This window comes from Rhodofomes roseus, assembly GCF_022264815.1.
Source record: "Rhodofomes roseus strain CIRM-BRFM 1785 chromosome Unknown C8Q71scaffold_5, whole genome shotgun sequence".
NCBI lineage: Eukaryota > Fungi > Basidiomycota > Agaricomycetes > Polyporales > Fomitopsidaceae > Rhodofomes > Rhodofomes roseus.
In genome coordinates this window covers 206,351-222,892 of record NW_025952961.1, presented here as the reverse complement: position 1 = coordinate 222,892, position 16,542 = coordinate 206,351, and the positions used below count along the sequence as shown (strand labels likewise).

At 56.1% G+C, this 16,542-nt stretch overlaps 7 protein-coding genes across 7 annotated transcripts; 5 read left to right on the top strand and 2 right to left on the bottom strand.

The window, feature by feature from the left end:
* Nucleotides 1-78: 78 nt before the first annotated feature.
* C8Q71DRAFT_905165 (uncharacterized protein) lies at nucleotides 79-1,114 on the bottom strand. Its single transcript, XM_047928886.1, has 3 exons — nucleotides 778-1,114; nucleotides 345-724; nucleotides 79-289 (listed from the first exon to the last, which is right to left on the bottom strand). Exons 1-3 carry the CDS (start codon nucleotides 914-916, stop codon nucleotides 239-241), a joined length of 570 nt encoding a protein of 189 aa, XP_047781400.1. The 5' UTR covers nucleotides 917-1,114; the 3' UTR covers nucleotides 79-238.
* Nucleotides 1,115-1,566: 452 nt separating this feature from the next.
* On the top strand, nucleotides 1,567-2,389 carry C8Q71DRAFT_461788 (uncharacterized protein). Its single transcript, XM_047918687.1, has 3 exons — nucleotides 1,567-1,803; nucleotides 1,864-2,195; nucleotides 2,258-2,389. Exons 1-3 carry the CDS (start codon nucleotides 1,671-1,673, stop codon nucleotides 2,294-2,296), a joined length of 504 nt encoding a protein of 167 aa, XP_047781399.1. The 5' UTR covers nucleotides 1,567-1,670; the 3' UTR covers nucleotides 2,297-2,389.
* Nucleotides 2,390-6,519: 4,130 nt separating this feature from the next.
* Nucleotides 6,520-8,614, top strand: C8Q71DRAFT_461704 (FAD/NAD(P)-binding domain-containing protein). The gene is made up of 9 exons (XM_047918686.1): nucleotides 6,520-6,814; nucleotides 6,868-7,073; nucleotides 7,123-7,191; nucleotides 7,244-7,641; nucleotides 7,699-7,716; nucleotides 7,771-7,944; nucleotides 8,006-8,095; nucleotides 8,149-8,199; nucleotides 8,261-8,614. Exons 1-9 carry the CDS (start codon nucleotides 6,789-6,791, stop codon nucleotides 8,567-8,569), a joined length of 1,341 nt encoding a protein of 446 aa, XP_047781398.1. The 5' UTR covers nucleotides 6,520-6,788; the 3' UTR covers nucleotides 8,570-8,614.
* A 1,047-nt stretch (nucleotides 8,615-9,661) lies between these two features.
* On the top strand, nucleotides 9,662-11,104 carry C8Q71DRAFT_721590 (uncharacterized protein; the record flags this gene model as incomplete). Its single annotated transcript, XM_047921465.1, has 1 exon — nucleotides 9,662-11,104. The coding sequence occupies one exon, from the start codon at nucleotides 9,662-9,664 to the stop codon at nucleotides 11,102-11,104; it is 1,443 nt and encodes a 480-aa protein (XP_047781397.1).
* A 442-nt stretch (nucleotides 11,105-11,546) lies between these two features.
* C8Q71DRAFT_855062 (cytochrome b5-like heme/steroid binding domain-containing protein) lies at nucleotides 11,547-11,904 on the bottom strand (the record flags this gene model as incomplete). Its single annotated transcript, XM_047927139.1, has 3 exons — nucleotides 11,547-11,684; nucleotides 11,744-11,798; nucleotides 11,861-11,904. 3 exons carry the CDS (start codon nucleotides 11,902-11,904, stop codon nucleotides 11,547-11,549), a joined length of 237 nt encoding a protein of 78 aa, XP_047781396.1.
* A 1,345-nt stretch (nucleotides 11,905-13,249) lies between these two features.
* Nucleotides 13,250-14,090, top strand: C8Q71DRAFT_461663 (uncharacterized protein). Its single transcript, XM_047918685.1, has 5 exons — nucleotides 13,250-13,337; nucleotides 13,422-13,571; nucleotides 13,629-13,693; nucleotides 13,748-13,971; nucleotides 14,025-14,090. The coding sequence occupies exons 2-4, from the start codon at nucleotides 13,472-13,474 to the stop codon at nucleotides 13,880-13,882; spliced, it is 300 nt and encodes a 99-aa protein (XP_047781395.1). The 5' UTR covers nucleotides 13,250-13,337; nucleotides 13,422-13,471; the 3' UTR covers nucleotides 13,883-13,971; nucleotides 14,025-14,090.
* A 94-nt stretch (nucleotides 14,091-14,184) lies between these two features.
* On the top strand, nucleotides 14,185-16,451 carry C8Q71DRAFT_721589 (laccase; the record flags this gene model as incomplete). Its single annotated transcript, XM_047921464.1, has 13 exons — nucleotides 14,185-14,370; nucleotides 14,426-14,494; nucleotides 14,553-14,673; nucleotides 14,724-14,837; nucleotides 14,893-14,959; nucleotides 15,010-15,099; nucleotides 15,149-15,311; nucleotides 15,370-15,576; nucleotides 15,636-15,692; nucleotides 15,755-15,973; nucleotides 16,037-16,156; nucleotides 16,213-16,333; nucleotides 16,390-16,451. The coding sequence occupies 13 exons, from the start codon at nucleotides 14,185-14,187 to the stop codon at nucleotides 16,449-16,451; spliced, it is 1,596 nt and encodes a 531-aa protein (XP_047781394.1).
* Nucleotides 16,452-16,542: the final 91 nt, after the last annotated feature.

Below are 16,542 nucleotides of genomic sequence, written 5' to 3'. Positions count from 1 at the left end.
CGCGACTCGCGCCCGCCTCGGCCGACATTAGAGTTGTTTGTGCGGACAATGATCGATTCGGAACGGAATCGGAGGAGGGCGGGGTGTCGTAACCAAAGGGGAGTCTTATTCATCACTGTAGCGATACATCCGGACGCCTGTTATACAATTCTAGACGTGTTAGCGATACATGGGTTGGCAAAAAGAAACGGCAGTTCAATTCAAACTTTGGGCCACTCCTCAGTATACTCAAAACTCCTCACGATGTCACTCGAGGATGTACGGCCGAGTTATCAGCGGGAGATGCGTCCTATGCGAAGTTATGGCGTCAGACAGAACTCAGCATGAGACTCGACTCAACTTACATTTTCGGGCATATAAGCTGGGGGTAGAGCTGAGATAGTGGGTGTTGTATATGTCGGGAGGGTCTCGGTGTCCATAGATGGGGGCTGGAGGCCTGTTTCCACAGGAATGACCATCTCACCCTCCGCAAGATCCTTGCCATGGTATGCTGGAGGAGGCTCCTGCCGCATCACAACCGTCCGATTGGCGTTGTTCTCGCCGAGGTAAGACTCTTGCGAGTGTAATGGGCGGGCGTTGTTACGGGCAAGTGGAGGTTGGAGGGTTGGTAAGATTGGCCCGCTTTGAGCCATTATCGACGGTGCGGTGTGCGTACGACGACGCCTGATCATCACCCATCGACACCATATCACCAGAATAAGGAGGAAGGCGCAGATGGCAATGACTACAGACATTGATCAGCAACTAACGCGGATTTCGTGACGACCGTCAACGTACCAATGACCGTGAAGTCTACAGCTGAGTCTGATGCAGATGAGTTATCATCCGAATCTGCCATGCACTGTACAGCGGATGCCAGTAAGATAAAAAGAGGTGCGACGCTCGCTGTACGGGAGCGCGGCTGGGCGAAGAACATTGCGAGAGATGTATGGTAGCTGCGTTTCAGAGGCGGAGTTGGGCTAGCGGGCCTACCGTCTGGAACCCAACTTAAGCATTCCGCATCGATTCAAAATAGAACGGCAGGGAGCAGGAGGAGTGTTTTCCGTCAAGACACACAGCTGGAGCGGCGCGACTGCAGGCCATTCTCCGCCCGTTCCGAGGACCGGGATGGTGGTCGTTATCCGCCATGACACGTCGCACGTGCCGTGACATGTATCCGTCCCGCAGATGGGCGCCTATACGAGACACCGTGCTCCTTCCTTACTCAAGCCTCCGTTCAATTAGCTCCCCCTTCTGTGCATCTGGCTACCTCCAACGCGTTCATTACAACAGATATCAGTACTGGAGATGGCTATGTGCTGGGGATTCGTGGCAGAACCGCTCCAAGGTTTCTGAATATTAAACCTTACGACCTGGACCGGCCGCAAGCAGGCACGCCTCGCTCCCCGCCAACACGCTGACGAGACATCGCGGTAGCATCTGGTAGCATGGATTGTCAGCATTTCGGCTCTGTGGACACCTGCGCGACTGGTGAGAACCAGCCGTGTTCAGTGCGGACTAGGTTCCGGCGGCAGTGACTCCAAACTCCACAGATACAGCGTACGGTGACTTCATGCGCCACGCATCCGCCCGTTTGCTATGAAACCAGACGTCTCATGATTCAGCCCGCTCTCATCCGCCTTACGCCTCTTCTCTTTGACCGTTAGCTTCATCACTTCCACTGTTCCAGCATGTCGACCGTCGTGGCTGCCGTACTCTCAGCGCTGCTATTACACGCGACACCGGCCAAGGCATACTGCAGCTATTACTATGGATGCAGCGGAAACAATCTAGGTGGAGGGGGTATAGCGGGAGTCGTGATAGGTGCGTCGGCTTCGCTCTGTACAATGCAACCTCCTTAACCGCCTTCCTGTCTTCACTCAGGAATCGTCGTCTTCTTTCTGCTCCTGTTGACGTGCTGTCTAATGGGTATGCGCCGCCGTCGCACCTACTACAACTCCGGCGGGCAAGGCCCCTGGTATCCCGTATCCAGAGGCGGCATCTTCCCCGCTGCCCCGCAAAGCAACGCGGAAGCCGGGCTCGGAGGTCAACAAGCCGGTTGGAATACCAATGGTCCTTCTGACAACAGGGGCGGCTGGCTTAACAATCAATACGCGCCAAGTGGGGCTCCATCGGGTAGCACAGGCCACTGGGTTAGTGAGGGACCAGGTGCTGTACCTCCGCCATACGAATCAAAGCCCCCTCAGTATGCTCCCGTGAGTACTTTGTGTATGTTCCACTCGCCTGGACAGTTAGAACTGATCGCGGTCATTGTCAGCCTCCGGGTGAACCCCCCGCGGCTCATGTTCGTAGTTGAAGTGAACGTATCACATAGTTGCTCAGTGACGCTATGGACCTTGTGTATTTCTCATATGGACTCGTATAATGCCATGATTATGCGGTGCTGAAACGGCGCTTGCGATTGGAGCGGAAGCTCGTAAACAGCTTCAAGACTCAAGCATTTCGTCATGACCATAACTGAGACTAATACTAATATGCACGAGTACGAGTGGTCCTCAGTCTAATCTTAGCTACACCCTCATAGTGCGGGGTGGTACGGCGGATCAATTGGTTATCTGAGATCCCCCGGAATTGCTATGCCAGTGGGCGGCGGCGGTATCACGTGTACATACAATATGTCGCCCTGGAAGGAGATGAAGCCGCTGAACCACCTACACCGTAAATGTCTGTCTCCCGATATGCATACTTTGGTTCGGAGCTTCCGAGGACGATTTGAACTGCACTCGTACCGATGACCGGGTATATCGCAGAGGTGCCGAATTCGACTCGCGACTAATACTTTGTATGCACCCAAGGGGGTTGACGACTCCGTGCGTGGATGACTTGCGACGACTCGGGAGGGGACCTGGTGTACGAAACTGCGTAAGCAAAATAACATTTTCTTCAGCGGGAGCTTACCCGTCGGTTGTGTACCAAACTGGTGAACCGTTCGTGTGGTGTCGGCAACGATGGGCTTGGACCTGGCTCTGCAGCCCACGCAGACGCACCCCGTGCCATTTCCGACTAGACACTCCATAACGCGCAACAGCAATCTTCCACCAAGGCATGGGCCCCATGTGCTGAAGAACAGTGGTGTGTGAGAGACTGCGACACGGCGAGTTGCATGGGACTCGGAGGCTGCTGGCACTTACCTGCGACCGGTGAGTACTAGTCCTTTTCGCTTGTGCGCCTGGCCATCGTCACTTGAATCACCGGATTGTCCTAGTATCGCGTCGTCAAAGTCCCTGCGAGTGAAGCCTTGAGTGAAGCCGTAGATTCGCCGTCTGTGTGCCTACCGCCTTCGGCGGGGGGCATCCGTGACGATACCTATTTCCACGATGTATCTGCGGCCCGGCGTTCTGCATAGTGCGGCGCGCAACGCGTGAATAGTATAAGAAATGTGCGTACCGTTTGCGAATGCTTCAGAGGCCGAGAATTACAACGTTACCCAGCCCAGCGTTACTCCCCTTTGCGCGCCGTCAAGGACATGATCTACGCGAGATTTGGTGAGAGCCAAATCTTGCGCAGAACAACTCCCTGACACTGACGCCTTCTCAAGCATCCTTCTAGCAACGCTCCGAGCTGTCCTCCTTTCCGTTCAAACAATCGTTTATATATCTGCGCGCGATCTTGGCGCGACCTGTGTTGAACCCATTAGTTGCGCCGTACGGGAGGTTAAACTATTACCCGAGATCAGGGCGCATGGCAAGGCTCGACGCGAGATGATCGCAAGGATCGAGGACGCAGGTCCAGACAGATAGGGTTAGATCTGGCAAGTCATTTAAAAAGTGCGACGTGAGTGGAGACCTCCTCAGACGAGTCCGACCCGATAGGCATCAATGCGATCACTGACCGAATTCATCGGTGAACCTGCAGGGCCAACGAACGAAGTCCATGGGATTGGCCAGTCCTGCGTTCCTGACCGCTGGCGAGAACGTAGAGTGCCAGTGGGTACCAGTGTGTCGCCACTCGAGTATAGCGGCGCTGTGTGCGAACGGGGCGGTGGTGCGGGCGGTGTGTGGATCAAGGGCGAGTCTCTGGGTAAGACACGGTGGCTTGACAGGGACTACCTGTCAACAGGTGGCGGGAGAAAATGCGGAATTGACAGGGACCCACTGGCAGTTGCTGTGGTTTAAATACTCCCCAGGATCTACCGTCTTTGCCCTTCAAGTTGGCCCTGAGGCTTGACAGTGGCAGGGGTACACGCAAAATTTCCAACGCGAGATGCTATCGATGGAAGACGTTCTTGAGGTCTGCTAGAAGAGAAGGGTGGCCAGCTGGACGTATGCCGTAGAAACGTCGTCCATTACGAGAAGGCGCGAGACTGCACGCAGGCGGCTCCGCCTCCGAATGGTACGCAACGCTTGTGACGAGGCTGCGAGCGTATCGGATCGCTAGCCGATGCGCTGGTGAGTCCGTAGTACGTACGTGCGTCTTTGAATTGTCGGAGGTCAATGTTGACATCCAGCCCAGCGTTGCCGTTTGCATGGTGCGCTATCCGCCGGTGCGAAGCTGGAACATTGCACCCGGTCCATGCCTCGGTCGCAAGACTCAGTGTCGCGAAGAAGTCAAGAGGGAGCCTGGCCAGCATGCGTGCGTCAATTTGACCAAATTTCCGCAAACATCGTCGCTCCGTCTGCCCGCTGTCCCACGCTCGACCCTTGGGTTGGTGCGTCATTGAGTCTGTTCAACATCTCTGCGCCGAAAAGGCGAGCCACGCATGTCTCACCAGCAATTTCAGTGAAGGTGGCTCCAGAATGGTATTGGGAAGCGTGGACAAGACGTCTTCACGCGTCGTTATTACGCTCAGTCCATAGCCTACCGGTCCGCCTCCCTCAGTCTACCTAATCCGCCATTCCCCGCATTCACAGTAAGAAGGTGACCCGGTCCCATGGCACCATAGAAATCGCCGTACCTTCTCAGCCTCGGATGAGCGACCGGACTGCTTGAAGTCGCTCGGTCAATGACTACGATTATCTAACTGCTAACTGGAAACTCAAGTGAGTTATGTTGCGTTACGACCCTGCATTCTTCTTACCTACTGATGTCCGGGTCCATGGGTTCAGCCACCAACGCGAGCAGGTATGTCGCAATTTCATTCATTGACTACCACTTTACGTCTCGCTAGCATCACAGCGAATCATCATGGGGCGCACGCACGATGCTCGACATACGTTCAGGCGGCTACATCTAGTCCCGCTTATCACTGGCACCTCACGCAGATACCCATTTCCGTCAGATATGCAAATCTCGAGACCGATCGCAACGGCCTCTTCTCTCGGGGGCTATCAAGAGCTCCCCCTTCGCACGTCCGCAGTGCGCACAGTGAGTCCGTGCCCATACAAACCACCATCAGCTGACTAGCCCGGTATCGATAATCCAGCGTATCTCCGGAGCTCCTATGCGATTCTGGCGGGAACTCTCACGGATGGATCCGCTGCGATCGTGCTACCGCTCTGCGGCCTTGCATGTTCACATTGGACCTACATCGTGGAGCACTCGGCGGATCAGCGACGCCACCCCGAGCCGAGTGCGTTTACCGAGCTGGCTCGCGGGAACGCTAGCTCGGACTACATTGAGTTCTGCGAGGGACCATCAAGCTCGATCATGAGTTGGCCGTTAGTGCAGCGATCGGGACGGCCCCTCACGGGGTGGATTGGCCATCTAGGCCAGGAGCTACAATGCAGTTGTGATGGCATGCTGGCCTATGTATGAAGTGGTCTCACGTCATGTTGGACACATCCATGTCGTAAGTCCGTCTGATGTTGATGGTTTATTGAATGGATTTAGTACGGCAGTCAAGGGTGCTGCTACTTGACGACCGAGCGCATCAGCGGCGCGGCACAGGGAAGGTTTTTGTCATATCCGTGTGTTCGGTCATCAAGGCGGAATTACATGCCCCTTCATTTCGGCAAATGAAGACAGCTTGGTAGACTTACTGGCACGAGTCCCTTCACCATGGGTTCACTGTGCACCGATTCGTGGGCGGCGGTCGATAGATTCACACTGGTTTTGCCACCGTCGCATCCGCCACTGCCTGTGGATCTGAGATTGACAGCCACCGTAGATCGCACTGGCACGGCGCGCCCGTCGGCAAGCACGTGGGAGGAGCTAGGCTGCTTCCGTTCACACTCGTCCCACAATCGTTGGCGTGGTTCTGCAGGCGGACTCTTCTGCATACAGCGGGGAAACCTTCGTACAGGAAGCAGCTCGACAGAATGCGTACACCGCTTCGATTCAGCGTCACCACTGGCTGATGGCGGGAGATAACGCCGTCGAATTCGCTGCGCATCCCACAGGTCCGTGGCCCTCGCACTCCTAACCCGAACCGAGCACAGTCCTGCAGGATGATTTGGTGAAGCGGTCGACAAGAGTCTGTTCCCCGGCAGGCGCGCGGCACACTCTGGCTGCGTCCGTCCAAGTCGCACTCGCCGCCACGGTTCTCACTGCATGTTGCCCTTCTCGGAGCGGAACGATCGCGCTTGAGAGACCGTGTCGGCGGTCGGACAGTTGGCACAAGTCTCGCCTCCACGTGCGATTAGGCAGCCGTCAGCGATGTCGTGCCAGCTGCGATGCGTTCCGCCCGGGCACTCGCCTTTACGAGATTTGATCGGTCTCAGACGCGACCCCGCTCCTCCCATGAGAATACCATATATCACAAAGGCGGCTAGGCGGAGAACGGCGCCCTGCCCCGGATGCATATCGAATGTCAACGCGGCGCAATAAATGCGTCGCCATTGGGTCCCTCGCCAGTCCCGCCCCGTCCCCCGGCCTGAGGCAGCATCTCTCACATCAACGCTGGTACCGAGATGCCCAAATTCACTGTCGCCATTTGGTGCGTCAGACGTCCCACCCACTGTCTCCGCGTCACTGACGTACTGGCTACAGTGGAGGTGGAGTAGGAGGCCTCGCTTGTGCAGTCGCCCTGTCGCGGTACCCCGACATCGAAGTCAATGTATACGAGGCCGCAAGCAAGTTTGCCGAAGTTGGTGCAGGCGTCGGTATCTGGCCGCGCGCGTGGAAGATCGTGCAAGCTCTCGGACTCGATCGGGAACTCGCAGAAGTCGCGGTCGTCAGCCCTGACCACCATCCAAGTGGGTAACGCGCATTGCTTCATTTGTACAGCACCGACCTACGTCATAGAACTGTCATTCAATTTCCGCAAGGGCGATCAACCCGAGGGCCATACCTTCTATCAGCTCTATACCCCAGGTACACTGTCGCATCTGCTCATCAACGTGAAACACCCACTGATGTCTGGTAGGCGGCCTTGTCACCATCCATCGACCATCGTTCCAGCGGATCCTCCTCCGCCACCTGTCTCCGTCCTCACGCACCCACACCGGCAAACGGCTCGTCTCATATAGCCAACCAGCGCAAGGAAGCTCTCACTCTCCAATCACGCTGCACTTCGAGGATGGCTCGACAGCGGCCTGTGACGTTCTCGTCGGCGCCGATGGGGTGAAGTCCGCCACGCGCGCCACGCTCGTCGACGAGCTCGCGCGTGCTGCCAGCTCTGCAGGGAGGAGGGACGAGGCCGAAGCTCTTCACCGAGCGGCGCAGCCACGGTGGAGCGGGATATGTGCCTACAGGACTACAATCCCGGCGGATGCCCTTCGAGCGCGAGTGCCCGGCCACAAAGTGCTCAAGGAGCCTATGGCAGTGAGTTCTGCACTCATCATTGATGTTCGTTGATTCATGACGCGTCTGCTATATCAGTACTTCGGCCAGGACGCAGTGAGCCCGCCCCGCGTTGCGTCTCCGCCGTCTTCGCTGATCATGCTTCCTTAGCAAGTAACTGCATACCCCCTCTTGCATGGTGATATCATCAACGTCGCTGCATTTCGAGCGCGATACGACCTGGAAGGAACGACGATGCGGGGACCCTGGGTCGTTGACACCACAAAAGACGAGCTTGCTGCCGATTTCAGCGGCTGGGAACCGGAAGTACAGGCAATGTTCCAGGTAAGCGCTCTTCCTATCCAAGGTGTCTGCGCACCAGACCTGAGCGTGAAACGACGTCCAGTGCGTCTCCAAGCTGAGCCGCTGGGCGATCCACACCACAGAACGGCTGCCCACCTTTGTATCTGGCCGCGTTGCTCTGGTCGGGGATTCGGTGAGTGGCTTGCGCGAACTGTGCGACAGTCAATGTCCTAAAATCGGGGATAGGCCCATGCCGCCGTTCCTTTTCAAGGAGCAGGCGCTGGTCAGGCAATCGAGGTATGGAATTATAGACTAGGATGATAGACTCGTGCTTATCTGCGCGTGGCCGGAACCACAGGACGCATACTTGTTAGCCACCCTCCTCGGACATTCAAAAACAACCCTATCGACACTCACCCGCGCGTTGAAGATATACGACGAGGTCCGCCGACCGTACGCCCAACTCGTAGCAGAGACGTCGCGAGAATGCGGGATGCTCTTCACCTTCAACTACCCGGGCTTTTCCTCGAGAGACTTCGGAGAAGGTTCTGACGCGGACAAGCTCCGCACCATCGCAGAGACGATCCGGAGAAAATGGTCGTGGGCTTGGGATACCACGCTCGACGGAGATGTCCAGCGGGCGGTTCAATGGCTAGAGGCGAGCTAAAATCGCTTCCCCATTGCGACCGCTCCGAGACCGCCTGTGTACTGTAGGCCTGAACCCGCCAGATCTTCCACTTCATACCCTTGTTGTAATTTAGCTTATCCGCAATCCTAGCCTTCCGTGCGTTCTGCTAGTGCGGCCGGATAGACGTGGCCCCGACGCCCTGGTTGGAGGCGCACTGCTTGTCGTAGGAAGCGCGAACGCGGAGCGCGCGCCTGGCGCGATCGTCGCCGGACTATTGCACTTTATCCTGCCATCCCTTTGCGGTCCCGATAGCGTCCGCGTTCTGCCTGTTGGCGGCATTTGGCGGTGTCAGCCACCATTGTTCCAGGGCCAGACTGCGCCGACACCGTGGGGAGGGCATTTGACGTTGTCCTAGGTTTGATTGTATCACTCTGCGCGTGCTTCGAAAAACAGAGATCAACAACACACGTAGAACTGGGGATCCAAGCGGCACGAAGACTTGCTCAGAATGTCAAGGAGGTAGCGAAGCACGTAAGGAACGCGCTGGCTGCTAAGCCGAGCAGTATCGCATTAGCGGCGTGTATTCCAGCACCATAATGTGGAGAAACATGGGGGCAACCGATTACAGAAAAAGCCACGACGTCAGCCTCAAGCAAACATACCCTCTTGTAGGTCTGCCAAGAGAACAAACTTCAGGTAAAGTACCTTTTCCAGACGCGGGTCGTGGAAGCAGCAATCGTGAGGCTTGCGCTGATGCTCTTTCCGAGGTGGTGCTGACTCTGCCAGAGGGGATACCTACAAGCGATGGTTGCTTGATGTTTTCCCCTGCAGCTGGAACTAGAAACAGCGAGCAGGGTAGGGATCGGAACAACTGGTTGGCGACTGGCGGATAGAAGGCGTGGATGCATGTAAAGCTTGTTGAGTCGTCTAAATTCAAGGGTCGCTTGAGGGTCGGGTGCGTGTCGCGTAGTGCGTGACTACGTGTCACTGACGCGTAATTACACGTGACCCGGTCACAGAAGGTTGAACTCAGAGCTCCGGCAGGCGATTCTTGCTACTCACCTCCAGCATCTGTCTCTCGTTCGGACCAACTCCCCCTCTAGTGCAGGCACTTCAGCGAGGGTCTCAGTCATGTCAACAATCTACAATACGCACAAGACTCTTCTTCCGAAGAATGGACCGCCCAGTCTGCGCGAAGCCCTGCGGCAATCTACGCCCCCCGTCGGACGGTCGGTCGCGATAACACTGGCCGTAGCTTTCACTGCGATCTTCGCGGTTCGCGTTTACCGCAAATTTCTTAGGATCCCCGCAAAGAGGACTAGTTCCCTTACTGTTGCTCGCTCTGTGATCCGGGCAGTCCAGAAGGACCTACAACACTCCGCGCTCACTCCTTTCAAGTCGCGCTATCCCAGATCAGCAGCAGACATCACGCCGGAGTCTCTTGTATTGCCGAAGATATTTGCCCGCTTCCCGGCGTTCCCGGCTCCTCTGAACCTATCGCAGCGCGCTTTCGTCTGCTGGGATCTGGCTGTGTACAACTCATGCAAAGAAGTCACGATATATGTTCCGCTTGACACTTTCTGGCGGTTCCATATGGCTCGAAGCGTCAAGAAGCAAATGCAGGTGCCCTCAGAGCGCATCGCGGCGGCTCCATCTCTCTCGGCTTGCCTCACACTGATCTCGGACGAGCCTTGGTCTGAAGGCGGCATGGTACGCGCTGCCGATACGGACCCCGTGTGCGCCGACGCCTTGGTCCACTCCCATTCCGACGCCATTTCTTCAGTGGACAATTTGCAAGTCATCTTTAGGACCGCCGATGCGGTTGATCACGTCCCCTGCGTCAAGCCATCCGATACGGTCTGCGTCTCGTCTACCCCGCCCCGGCGATCAGGACAACGCGTTATACGGAAGGGTCCCGTACCGCCGAAGCATACCGAGCCCGATGCTACGTCAAATGCTGTCTCCTCCGAGTCCACTGCTGCTAGTGCGCCTCGTATCACTGCCGCACCAGTCGGGCGCCTCAAGACCGCGTCCGTCGACTTCGTCCTCTTCCTGGCCTGGAAGGTGATTTCGCAGAAGCGCGTCGTGCCTCGCCCTCGTCGCCGCTTCCGTCCCTCTCGCGAATTCCTGCAGCGCGTCGTCTGCCAGCACGTCAAGTACAACACTAGAGTCGCCGCTTCGGCCGCCACGCCACACGCCCTCAAAGTCTACGCCTCTCCAGCGGTGCCGCGCGCACCACCTGCTGCGTCTGCGCCTGTTCTCCCGTCATCGCCGAAGGAGATTGAATTTAGGACGTCGACGGCTGCGCGGCCCGCGGGCAAACTCACTGCATCTCCGCGCGCATCGGCCTCGGAACCACGACTCAGTCGCAATAACCTCCTCAGGCCGAGCCCGAACGTCTCCATTCGCGGCAAACAGCTCTATGGCGCGCGCAAGTCATTGCGGTCACAGCCCCTCCGTGTCCCCCGCCTCCAAGCTGCTTCGTCTGGCTCGGATGACTCGTTTGCGTCCAACGCGCACTCTGCGGGCATGTGTTTGGATGCGCGTCCCAGCAGGGCGGGGGAACTTTGCTAGGAAGAATGACGTAGATTTGCCCCGGATGCTCGTTGCCAATGGTTCGCGGTTCGGCGCTCCGGTTGCGTGAAAGCCTACCAATTTCCCTACTTTGGACTGGTTCAATGCTATGATTAAACACGTGGAGCATCACAACATGAACCTTCGTTAGTTCTCTGTATTCCCCTACGTACCATTGTCTTCTGGCATACCCACACACTAGCACTACAAATTCTCGACATGGACATATGTAGCGATCTTCAACTCTGTAGCATTACATTCTAGCCTCATGGTATACAGTAGCGCCGCATCGGACGTAACTTTAGATTAGGTATTAGGTATGGTAATCCTCCTGCTAAAGCCGCAATTGTCCGATGTCGAGGTGACTATCCAAGGCCGACCATACGTGTGTCCTGAGCGTGGGTATGTTGTACGCCAGGCCTAGGGTGGTATGGGGGACGCCTCATGATCCTATGCACCCGAGGTGTTTATGTCGCGGCAGCGTTGCTGCTAGGACATCCGTGGAGTGGAAAGTTTTGAAGGCCGTCGTCGCATCACGTCCCGCGAAGTTCATGATCATACGGGGACCACCCGGATGCTCCTAAGTATGAGGCATGAGTACATCCGGACTGGTACGGAATGAAGCACGGAGGCGCTCACGGGCACGAAGTCAGTGACATCATACACTTTCTTCTCGATAATGACCCAGACAGAACTGTGGTACGAGGCCATAGTCAGCGTTACGAGAGAGGTCGATGAGCAATGTTGTGTGCGTACCCCTTCGTGTTGTGCGCTGCTACGTCCTTGGGTGACAACGGCATAGCGTTCAGTGGTCCTTGGGCTGACGACACTGGCATGCCCCTCCAACGCACCTGCGTTTTATGTTGCGTCGACATGAGCTGCGGCGAGCACTCCGGTTCGCCTGCATTGAGCCTCGAGAGCGTCATGACCCGTGCATGAGCAGGAAGGCCGCACACGCTTCTCCACCCAGCGGCTGCTGCTGCATGCATCAGGCCAGAGTACGCTGCTATACGATCATAGGGCTCGACGAAGGCCTTGCTCTGCGTTCATATGTCTTCTAGCGCCACCCATGACCAGATACGGAGTTGGAACTTCCATGGCCAGACCGAGGATCGCGTGCATCATTGCAGCGAGGCAGCGCATGACGCTGCGAAGTCGACGTTCGTGGTTCAGGAAGGGCGTGTAGACAACGTACCCGGGCATGTCATCGATGACCAGTCGGCGGTCGCTCCGGTGCGCATGAGGTCACAGGTAGTGGTATATGAGGCCTAAACCTCATTAACACTAGGTGTATGGCTCGTGCCATTGCGTACAGGCTGCCACGTAGGCGTGATACCTACTTACCGAGAGTGCACGCCACCTAGGACTCGATGCAGACGGTGACGGCACTGACGGGCTCACTTGTAGCACGTGTGCTTCGAAGAAGAGAAGCTTGGTGATAAAAGTCCAGAGCGGACACTCTTGAACATTTGGGACGGCTTGCTAGAGTGCTCCACCCTGAAATCTTCAAGTTGTGACAAGGCCGTCATATCCGGAACGATACCTGAGGGCATGTATTATTGTGCGCGTCGCCCATTGTTTCGTATAGCGGTACGTACCACAATACATATCATCGCACGGGTCTTTGCTGGCCAGTGCGTGACATATCAGAGACACCATGTTACTACTTGTGCGCCTCGCTGCTGTCTTAGGCTTGAGCAAGGCTTGAGAGAGTTTGACATCGACTGGACGTCCCACTGGCAGAGACGATCTAGCGACGACGCCCCGGATCCTCCCGGCGACCCTAATACGGACGGACGGGCGTCCGGTCCGAGACTATACCGCAATGGAGTCGTCGGCCATCTCCATAACAGGCATGAGGCGGAGCGCCTGATCGAGCCGGCGAAACGATGCCGATGACCGAATCGGGCTAAATCACTGAATAGCAGAGCGCAACGCCCACCTCCCAGTCAAGCTATGCACCTTTTCATAGCAACTGCATTTCAGCGGCAGACCTTGTGGCCTAGAATAGGTTGCCGCCTTAAACCTGGTCTCGTCGCGACGGCTACTACATCGCCACTATTATCCAGATTAGCAGAAATGACCATGTCGCGAGTCCGAGTCACTGCCTGTTCCGATCTGACAGCGTCTTTTGCTGTAGAGACGACGAATTCGCATGTCTGAAACATGTGAACCTCACGGTCGACGCTGCGCTCGTTGAGTCATTCCAAAAGCGGTCCGCGATAGAGTTTCGGTATGTGGCTGCCGTTGTGGAGCACGTCACTTCTCCTAGGCTCGATACTACGGGCACCGCAAGCTGACAATGATCATTTTGTAGGAGTGCAAGAGCGCATCGCTGTGCAAAATCGCTCTGTTGGGTCAAACGATATGATATGCCGTTGGCCGCGCGTCATCTCTGCATTACTCTCAATGGGGTATATTTTCCTGACTCGACCAGCAGCCGTCAGGATCTTGCTTTGTTTGTATGGTAAGCCGCACGAAGCGACCAAGCGTCAGTCTGCTCGTGAAATGACCGGTGTTGAAGCCGAAGTCACGGGCCGCTCAAGACATGTCCCAAAGCTATGTCTCGACGAGTGCGATGGCATACTGGTATGCGCGCCGACGCTAAGTTGCTACAGCCTGCAGTGCTAACCCGTTTTCAAGCCGACAGAACAAGCCCGTTCCACGCACGGCTCAGAGTCGTTGGCGCTGCGTTACGGTGACAAGTTCCGAGGCCGCCATTTCAGGCGTCCGCTCGATGTCAACAACGCCAGCTATTCCGTTTCCAGAATTATGTGACCAGCCGTTCCGGTATACTACCGCTGTACTACCAGTATTACTGCGATGCATCGGGAGCGGCAGACCACAACGGTCGAGTTTTTGACAGTGTACGTCCGTTTTAGTCTTGCGCAGGCTCGCCGGCTCACCTTGTTTCGTACAGCAACCGTCAACACTATACCGCAAAAATGTCTCGCCATCCCGCCATGGGCGGGCGATCCTGAGGTATAAAGGTGGTGAGCGAGCTCCTAGACTCTGCACTACCAACTCGCCTTTTAATCATTCTATCTATCCTTCCATCACACGGACACTACTCTTCGGCGATGTCCCAGTCTTCACTTCTCTCGGGCCTCCTCGCCCTTGGACTTGCAATTTCTACCTCGGCTCAGAGCGGAGGACCCATCACAGAACTCAACATTGTCAACAAGGAGATCTCGCCTGATGGGTTCGCTCGGCAGGGTGTGCTAGCCAATGGTACCATGCCTGGACCTATTATCAAGGGCAACAAGGTTTGTAGCTCTCTAAAATGGGGCTTGAATCGGACATTTACACCAACGGTTACAGGGAGACAACTTCCAGATCAATGTAATCGACCAGCTCACTAATACGACGATGAACACTTCGACCACCGTCGTGAGTATCCTCGCCTGGCTCTCTCGAACCCATCTCCTTGCTGACTCGGTCATGGTAGCATTGGCACGGTATCTATCAACATCAGACTAACTGGGCAGACGGACCGGCATTTGTCACGCAATGTCCTATCATCGCTGGCAACTCCTTCCTGTACAATTTCACTGTCCCTGATCAAGCAGGTATATCATCTGGTTGTTCCTTTCTCAACAATCCACTTACTCCTGTATAGGCACCTTCTGGTATCACAGCCACGAGGGTGTACAGTACTGTGATGGGCTGAGAGGTCCTTTCATCGTCTATGATCCCGACGATCCCCACAAGGACCTGTACGATGTCGACGACGGTCCGTCTTCCGATGGCGCTCGGAGGTTTCTGTCCACTCACCTTTGGACCTTCAGATACGACCGTCATCACTCTCGCTGATTGGTACCACTCGCCTGCAAACGACCTGCTTGCCGGCCCTGTGTAAGTTCATAACACTTCGACCCGCGGATTCATGCTGACACAGACAACAGGGATGCGGACTCTGTGCTCATCAACGGCCTCGGCCGTCTGAATAACTCGGACACACCGGTATCCGTCATTGAGGTCGAACAAGGCAAACGGTACGTCCCAAACCCCGAGCTTCTCAGCCCTCGCTGACCGCGAGCACAGGTACCGCTTCCGACTGATCTCTACCTCCTGCCACCCGTACTTCAACTTCTCCATTGAGGGGCATGACAATATGACTATTATCGAGGCGGATGGCCAGAACACCGAACCGCTCCCGGACATCGATTCGATCCAAATCCTGGCCGCGCAGCGCTACTCCTTCGTGGTATGTGTCCATATCTTGGTGTCTTTTTAGAGTCGCAGCTAATAATCCGTGATTCCAGCTGGAAGCAAACCAGCCGGTTGGAAACTACTGGATTCGTGCTGCCCCTCAGACCGTTGTCGCCGGCAGCGCCGGCACCCCCACTGGTCTGGCCATCCTGCGGTATGTCAACGCAACGGCGGTGGACCCTACCACCGACCCCTACGACATCCCCGATCCCCAGAACCCTCTCTTGGAGCAGAACTTGCGCTCATACGGCAATGTGACGGTACGTCAAGTTGCTAGTGCCCATAATAGTCCTGCGCAATTGACGACATATCTCAATAGGTCCCGCCACTTGATCCTGACTGTGACGAATGCGACATTGTGCTGAACTTTTCTCTCGTAAGTGATCTGGTGATCCTCCCGATGAAATGCGCACGAACCATGACATGATAATATCCCAGAACACCGTCACGGGCTCGTTCTTCGTGAACGACACCACGTACTTGAACGCGTCCTATGTGAACCCCCCGGTTCCTGTGCTGCTCCAGATCCTCAATGGAACGTACAACGCACACGACCTCATGCCGGCGAACAGCGTTCAGTCCCTGCCCCTCAACAAGACGATCCAGATCACCATGCCCGGCATTATCGCAGGGCCACACCCCTTGCATCTGCACGGTGTACGTATCACACTTTATACTCCGTATATAGGCAGGCGATCCCGACTGATACACTCGAAATAGCACTCGTTCTTCGTCATCCAGAGTGCCGGTAGCGACACGCCGAACACTATCAACCCTGTTCGCCGTGACACCGTCAGCATCGGAACCGGTCCGACCAACCCGGCCACCATCCGCTTTGTTGTATGTGCCAGTATCCGATGCTGCTCGAAGTACATAGCGCTGACTATTCCATCCAGACTGACAACCCGGGACCTTGGTTCATGCACTGCCACATCGACTTCCACTTGGCTGCCGGCTTTGCTCTCGTCATGGCAGAAGCTGCTTCGGATGTTCCCGACTACGTCCGCCCCGTCCCTCGTGAGTCCCGCTTACCATGAGTGCTTTCTTCTGGCGTACTAACACTGCAATAACAGCCGCTTGGGAAGAGTTGTGCCGCGAGTACAACAGCACCAACCCGCGCCCACTTGTAGCTTGATCAACCATTTCTTGTCACTTCCCGCACACCCTACTTCATTCCCTATCCTAACGACTTACGAAGCGACCGTGTTGGCACCGAGGACACTGCT